The sequence below is a fragment of the Xiphophorus maculatus genome, chromosome 5 (genome assembly GCF_002775205.1).
Source record: "Xiphophorus maculatus strain JP 163 A chromosome 5, X_maculatus-5.0-male, whole genome shotgun sequence".
Lineage (NCBI taxonomy): Eukaryota > Metazoa > Chordata > Actinopteri > Cyprinodontiformes > Poeciliidae > Xiphophorus > Xiphophorus maculatus.
This window is the reverse complement of record NC_036447.1, coordinates 10,837,245-10,845,242: the sequence shown is the minus strand read 5'-3', so window position 1 is coordinate 10,845,242 and position 7,998 is coordinate 10,837,245. Positions and strand designations below refer to the sequence as shown.

Genomic DNA, 7,998 nt, shown 5'->3' with positions numbered 1-7,998 from the left:
ACTTTTGTTTTTTATTCTGAATGCCACTTATCAAGATTCATGAACCTAGAATAGTCTTGCAGAGCAAAAACTGAACTCGAGTGACAATCACTAACAGATGGGGTGTGTACAGCCTGAGTGTCCCTGGAGGGGGGTAAGTTAGGAGAGACATTTATGAGGAGAAGCTATAAAATAAAAACTTGTCACATGGATGTGAAAACAGCTGGAACTAACTTCACATCAAAGGAAAGAACATCTATGTCGCACTTTTAATGTATGATGTAGATTACACATTAATCTATATCACATGGATCCATCTTATTAGTTACAAACGTAGACTCTCCTTTAGAGGAGATTCTAATTTCAGGATGTGAAAGATTTGCAAAGTAGATCATCTACAGTAAAATGAAAAGCTCAGGTGGAACTCTGAAAACAAGAGACAGTACAATGTGCCAAAACAACAACAGCAGTCCATGGAGCATGAGAGTACCAACAGTGTACTGTATGTCGTCATCAACCAACAATTCCTACCAATATAAGAAATATGAGGAATAAATAAAAACAGAAACCAGCCAATCAACCCAGTCAGTGTTGATGGGAAGGTGGATGGAGCTAAATACAAAACAATCCTTGTTCTTGTAAACTTGTTAAAACAGGTGTGTCCAATTCAGTCTTCTAGGCATGCTGCATGTTTTAGTTTTCTCCCTGGTTCAGCACACTTCATGGCTCGCTAGCAGGCCTCTGCAGAGCATCGACATGCTAAGTTGGAACCATTTAAATCAGCTGTGTTGGATCAGAGTCATCCAAAACATCTACCGACCCTTGAGGACACTCCATGTTAGAGAAAGCAAAACAAAATTTAGACTGGGGAAAAGGATCACCTTACAGCAGGATGGAAAACCCTGAATAACAGTATTATGGTTTAGATCCAAGCATAATCTTGTGCTAGAATGACCAAGTAATAATTCAATAGAGAATTGACAGAACGACTTGAATACTTCAGAAGTACTGCATGGATGAGGAGTTAAGATGCTAAGACTATCCCAAAATGTGCTGGTTGTAGAGCACCCTCTACAGGGGTCTACTGCATGCTAAAACTGTTAATAGTGTCAGATCCCCTAGCAATTAGGCCACAAGTCAGCAGGCTACCCAAGGAAAAAGACTCTATACCCTAACGCAGAGACATCAAACAATAGGCTCTAAACTCGCTACACAGTACCTACACTACGACACTGACATGAGCAGCTCTGTGACAATTTGACCCCATCCTTACAGCCACCTCTGTGTGGGAGTATGCAAAGAATATAAAATCCATCTGTATCATTTTTATATCATTTCTACTCCTCTAGTCACACTTGCTTGTGACATCAACAATGGAAGCTATGTTAAAGGGTGGAGTAGATCAAAAGCAGTTGAGACTCTTTGATAATCACAGATCTGATGCTGCAGTCTATCTGTTCATACTTGAAACAGCACAGCTACTTAAAATTCTGAGTCTGAACAGAGTGAAGCAGAGAAAGCACAGTTTCAATCCAGTCGTGACATGGCGTCTGTGAAGGTTATTGATTAACAATCATGAGACTGCCTTGATCTGCTCAGGAGCAATCCCACTGTAAGCTGCGATGTGAATTAAAGAACAGGGGGGAAGCAGCATGCAAGTAAGAGCCTGTGCCTCTCAAGCCTTTAAGAGTGAACCCATTGAACTCCCCAAGGTGTGTGGAAGCTCTCAGAAAAATCTAGTCATGCACCGACAGCACCATCTAGCTGCTGGCAAATGCAATCGCTGGCAAATAAAGTGCTCATTTTTCAGAGAAAAATCTGAGGAGTTATTATTCAATTACAAGCTTTGAAATGGAAAGAATTTTTGCAAACATCACAGTTTCAGTTTCTTTGATGGCAACTTCAACTACGTTTAGGTGTATCTGACGAGTAGATGAATTTAATTGCGAATTCAATAAAATGTAGCTTAAATGAAAACAAAAAACTCATTTATGTTCCACCCCTGTCACAATATGACCTACTTAGCTGGTGTTTCTCTGTCATTCTGAATGAATGAGCCGACCTCCGAGCACTGCTAAGTCATGACCGGGTCACCAATCAAGATTTGCACCAGAATCTTATATCCAGTAAATCAAAAAGAAAGGTCAATGCTGTCATACTGCTGGTTTCCATAAACTACAAGCGTTTCTCAATAAAAGCATTTCAAAATAATTAAGTTCTGTACACTGCAGCAAAAAGAACTAAAAACTGAAGTTTGTGGAAAATCTACATTTCTGTCACAAAACTTGTGACTCCAACTGTGTACATCTCAAAAAGCATAATGTGGAGGCAAAAAAACTAGAACAGAAGTCTGAGGAAAATCTTTTATTCTAGCAAAGAAAATTAACAAGCTGATTAGTTGGTGTTACATAAACCATACTCCCACTTCGAAGCTTACTTTTTTGACTATTAAATTAAAAATTAAAATACAAACTACATGTTGTTGATGAACGTGCTATTTTATAAACAATCCTTTGAATTTTTTTCTTAAATGATCCACCATCAACATCCTCAACAGTCTTTTGGCCATTTAAAACAAAACTATTAAATTTATATTGAAAAATATAAAAACACAAGTATGGCAGAACAACAAAGTCTGGAAAACAACTAAAAACATTTAAGACCACAAAGGCAAAAGCTAAATGATTCATTTAAAAACAACAACAAATAAACAAACTAAAATCCTAAAACAAATGATCAGATAAAATATAACATGGAAGAAACTACATGCAACTTGTGCTATCTTATAATTTAAGACGACATATTTGATGTCGAAATTTAAGTAAATATTTACCTTTTAATTTATGAAAACTAAGCCATATTCATGGGAGAAACAAGACCATATGACAAATATTCTATTCACAGCTACTTTCCAGGATCCCCACATAGGGTCAACTGTAAAAAACGCTAAGCACCCACGTCTTATAAGATGTTGGTTACGATATGTGGCTAGCACCTGCCTCACTCCTCGGCGTCTGCAAACTGCTCTGATTGAATGGCAAAGCGGTAGCGGCGCCATCGTATCGGATGTGCGTGGTGCACAGCTGGACTGTAATTAGCCGCCACCGGTGCATCGGCCATGTTGTTTTGCCGAAGTGACAAATCCTGCAGAGAGAAGTGGAGCACATCCTCCGGACCTAGAGAAGGCACATGAAGCCAGTCAGGGCCTAAAAATAGCACTCTTCTGAAATTAATTAGAAATTTAGTTTCGTAATTTCAACTGAGTTTTCTACTTCCTGTGGCATATCTGTTCAGATCTGATACACGGTTACCGTCATAATATTATCACTGCTCTGTTTGTAGAGACTGTACTGTACATTGATGGACAAATGGATTCTAGAGTTAGTAAAAGTCTGTTTTACCATAAGGCACGGTCACTACATTCAACTCCACCCTCTTTTTGAGAGTGACATCTTGGATCTCTTTGTCCCAGTCTTCCTTCTCTTGCAAGGACATCAGGATTGGCTTATAAGCTTCTGGAAAGGTCATGTCCATACCTCTGTAAAAAAGACCCATGGTGTTGGATTCAATATCATTGTAGGTCCTCTTATGAGGTCTGAGTATGTAAACACATAAGTCTAAATGTATTTGTAGATGTTTTGAACAGCATGCACCTAAATGTCTTTAGGCAAGAAAAGGAAATTCACATTTTGGGGAAGATGCTGATCCTTGAGGCCAATTGAACAGAAATCTGTCAGAAGAAAAAAAAAAAAACTGGAAACGACGACAGCACAACATGATATAACTGGCTCAGTGCTTACGGGTCCTGCATTTTTTCCTGGATACGGTAAAGGATGCATTGTTGACATTACCAATGTGTACCGTTATAAATTCCATAGAAAGTAAAATTGCCTCGATGCTTTGATGTTTCGCTGTAATTCATTTCTGAGTTACTGCTGCTAGTGACCACGTCTGTTGTTTTTCTGTCCATTAGAAAGTACACCTGGCTGAGTCCTTTGGTTGAAAGAGACTGCAAAATCAAAAATCCAACAAAAACAGCCTGGACAAAAAAAGAATCAATAATATATATCATAATAAACACATGGTCAATATCAATAGATAATATGTCTGACAGAATCAACAATTTCACTGAACTCTGATCTAGAACCAAACAGCATTCTGGGGGATGTAGGCAGAGGAATGACTAACTGCATAGCCAGCTAAGCAAGGTTGCTGGAATCAACTAACTAACTCACTCACTCACTCACTCACTCACTCACTCACTCACTCTTTGGTTACCTAGTAACTTACTCATGCTTTGGTTACCTAGCAACTCACTCACTCTTTGGTTACCTAGCAAAAAATTGCTGTGTAATATGCAGAGCAGCAGTTTAAGACTTTGCCACTGTGCCTCATGACTGCTTAAAAATAAAAATAGAACGGGGTGAAAAGTGGATAAAACATGTAAAACTGTCATCAGTTTGGTTGTACTTCAGATATTTAAAACAAAAAAAACAAACAATTATCAATAGACTGATATGAAACAATAGTCTGATATGAAAATATTATATTGTGATACATTTTTCAGCCATATCATTCAGCCCTACTTTAACACTGTGTTGTAGTCTACCCACACCAGACACACAGGTGGCGCATCATATTAAAAGAGGCTGTACAATTGCCATGCAAAAGCTAACACTTATGTTGTGGAGATTTGCCTAAAAACGACAGCAGAACTGACTAAATGTGTTCCTCAGTTAACAATGCTGACAGAAGAAGTCTTGGCATACCTTTTCTTCTTGTTTCTGAAGCGGTTATTTCCTCTTCGTTTCTCCTCGGATGCAGAAAATCTGGGGTCTGGTGCTGCTTGTTCAGGCTTATAGTAATGAGTGACACCAAAACTGGCGGCGCAATTGGCCGTAGCATACTGCGGAACATCTGCAACTCTCCATCTTCCAGCTCTCGTACCATTAGTGACAGGTGAAAAAGCACCCTTTTGTTTCCGGGGGTTCTTCGGAAACACAACTTTAGTACTCCAGTCTCTGCGGTCCAGAGAGCCAGCATTCGTACTCTCGCTGGCTCCACGTTGGTGGCCATTGGCTGTAGTGTACCGAGGCACATCTGCAACTCTCCCTCTTCCAGCTGGCGTATCATTAGTGACAGGTGAAAAAGCACCCTTTTGTTTCCCGGGGTTCTTCGGAAACACAACTTTAGTACTCCAGTCTCTGCGGTCCAGAGAGCCAGCATTCGTACTCTCACTGGCTCCATGTCGACGCCTTGCCCTATTAACCCAACGTGCATCAGGAATGTGACCGTTGGGCAGATCGTTGGGCTTACAGTTGTTGTGCTGAACTCCCTTTCGTCCGGACTCGAATCTGAACTCACACTGAGGCATCACGTCACCTGTCACACAAGGTTAAAGGGTTCATTACACATCATAAATAATACATATTCTTTTTATTTCCTTCATTACAAAACCTAAAAATAAAGAGATGCAGGACATCTGCATTAAAATCAGAATCAGCTTCTGTTTGGGATTTTCTTAACATATTGGTATTGATAAGTAGAACTGCTCTGATATTAACAGAAAGTTTATTTGAATCTTGTTAGTGTTTCGGGAGAAGGATATGATCATGGCATATGTTTGGATGTGTGATAATAATGCAGCACAGGATTGTGGGATGTTTAACTGAAGCAGAGAGGCAATGTCAGCTGTGTTTTTCTAATGGTGTCAAAGAAGTAGAGAAATACATATAATAGCAGAAAATATCGGTTATCAGCCTTAAGAGCAGTATTGATATCAGCCCAAATTTTTATATTGGTGCATTCCTATATATTAAAAAAATGATAGAAAAAGTGATCATATCAATTATTGTGAATATCTGTAAAAATGCTCCAATGCAGAAAACTCTCAGAATCACCCTTTTGTGCATACTTAGCAGCTGAAGAGTCAGATCTTTTCATTTTTGGCTTCTTTTTGTTCTTTAAAAGCCTAATCTACTTTATGTTGTGAAACAAGTTTTGTTTAGGTGGTTTCTTGATTCTACAGAATGGGCAGTAGTCGAGGCTAGTGTTTAGATGGCTTGCTTCCCTTCATTTGCTTCCCATTTGAAAACTGCATTTTGTGTTTCATCTGGTTATCTTTTTCTGATATAGGAGTTTGATCATCTGACATTTAGAGTAGCAAAACAGCAGAAATTTGGAAGTGGCAAATAGTTTTTACAGGACTCTAGTATAAGTTCTGCTCAAAAACATCTTTTGAAAAGGTTCAATATTTTTGGTCGCTTAGTCATTTCAGCACACTCACCAGACCTAAATCTCATAGGGAATCTATTCAAGATGAAGATGAGAAAACCCAGACCCAACAACGCAGTTGACCTGAAGACAGCTACCAAAGCAACCTGGTTTTCCATTGCACCTCAGCAGAGCCACACCGTTCTGATGCAGTAAGTCAGAAGTATTCAAAGTCAGTCTTCAGCAGCAGGTATCCTGGATGTTTTAGGTCCCTCCCTGGTTCTAACACACCTGCATCAAATGATTGCTCGTTATCAGGACTCTGAGGAGGCAGACACTCATCTAAAGCTGTTAGGACACGTTTCCCTTGAGAACTGGACATCCATGTAGTAAATCATGCAAAAGGAGCCCCAACCTAGTACTGACTGCAGAAACCTAACACTCGTGTTTTAAAATGTCATTTTTCAATAGGCGTGGGACAACATCCTGCACGTTTTAGTTCTCTCCCTGGTGGTAGTAACAACCTTTTCAGCAACTCAATGTTCTTCTTAGGCCTCCTAACGAGCCATCATTTGATCCAGGTGCTTTAAACCAGGGAGAAAACTAAAACATGCAGGATGCCGGACCTCGAGGACCGACTCTGGGCACCCATGGATTAATGGTATTCTAATGTTCTGTTAAATTAAACTTAAAACTTGCAGGAAAAAAAAAAGACTGAAACTATTGAAATTCACTTTTTCTTAGGTACTGAGATTTAACATCTTAGAGCAAACTTTAACCTACTTTTTTTTGGTGAACTGAACTAGCTACTGTTTTCAATATGAGTTCCTCAGACTTTCTGCGTAGTTTATGTTTGGATGCAGATCAGTGTTAAATCGCGCTTAAAAGGTAAAACCCACTCAGATTCAGCTGGAGTCAGACCGCACCAGGATGGTCTTAATGTGCACAGAAGGTAATAAACTCCCCCCTGAGCTGACTTCAATGTAACCGCCTGGTGTCGGGACGCCTCCATTAGCTAACCGTAGCGCTGCGATTCACTGGCTCCTCGCTATAAAAGTTACCGCGGTAACTTTTATAGCGGTAGGTTAAGCGGCCGGGAAGCAAAAATGATCATTTTAAAATAAAAACGAGTTAGTTATCTTAACATCGGGCTTCATCAGAATATATTTCTTACCTGTAGTGAAGCTGCAGGCAGGCCTGACCCCCGCGAAGAACCAATCGCTCTCCTCCCACCCCAAAAAAAAGTTATTTAAACGAAGTGACAGATAGGTGGCGCCAAGCTACGGAGAAATACATTTACTTCCTTTTCTCAGCTTGACTGTTTCAATTTAGATGTAACCATTTTCTTTTCTTGAGCTTCAACACATCCCATTTTTATCTATGAATTTGTGTAGCATTTTTACTTTTCTTTTTTATTTATTTATTTTTGCTATTTTTGATTCTATGCTTTATTTATTTGCCTCAGCTGTAATAGACTGGTGACCTATTCAGGATGAACCTCTCCTTTCTCTCAATGGCCATTGAAAATAGGTATAGTGGAATAATAATTGTGCCAAAATCCCGACTCTGGATAGGTACCAGCTATAACTCTTATTTATCTACTTGCTTAGTCTTAAAACATTTGGTGCAAATTTAAATTAAACTTTTGTGTTGAAACTGGGCAGTTGACCAAAACATCTGCACTCTTTTAAAGCTATAGAAATATTGAAAGAGAAAATGCATAGCAACCCTTGGAACAGAATACAAAAAACATTTTAAGCATGTTTATCTAGTTATTAGCAAACCTGAGCTGGCCTTTCTTGCGAT

At 39.2% G+C, this 7,998-nt stretch overlaps 1 protein-coding gene across 1 annotated transcript; it reads right to left on the bottom strand.

Annotated features, from left to right (window-relative positions):
* Positions 1 to 2,710: 2,710 nt before the first annotated feature.
* On the bottom strand, positions 2,711 to 7,408 carry LOC102217046. The gene is made up of 4 exons (XM_005809085.2): positions 7,367 to 7,408; positions 4,749 to 5,361; positions 3,381 to 3,517; positions 2,711 to 3,155 (listed from the first exon to the last, which is right to left on the bottom strand). The coding sequence occupies exons 2-4, from the start codon at positions 5,351 to 5,353 to the stop codon at positions 2,980 to 2,982; spliced, it is 918 nt and encodes a 305-aa protein (XP_005809142.1). The 5' UTR covers positions 5,354 to 5,361; positions 7,367 to 7,408; the 3' UTR covers positions 2,711 to 2,979.
* Positions 7,409 to 7,998: the final 590 nt, after the last annotated feature.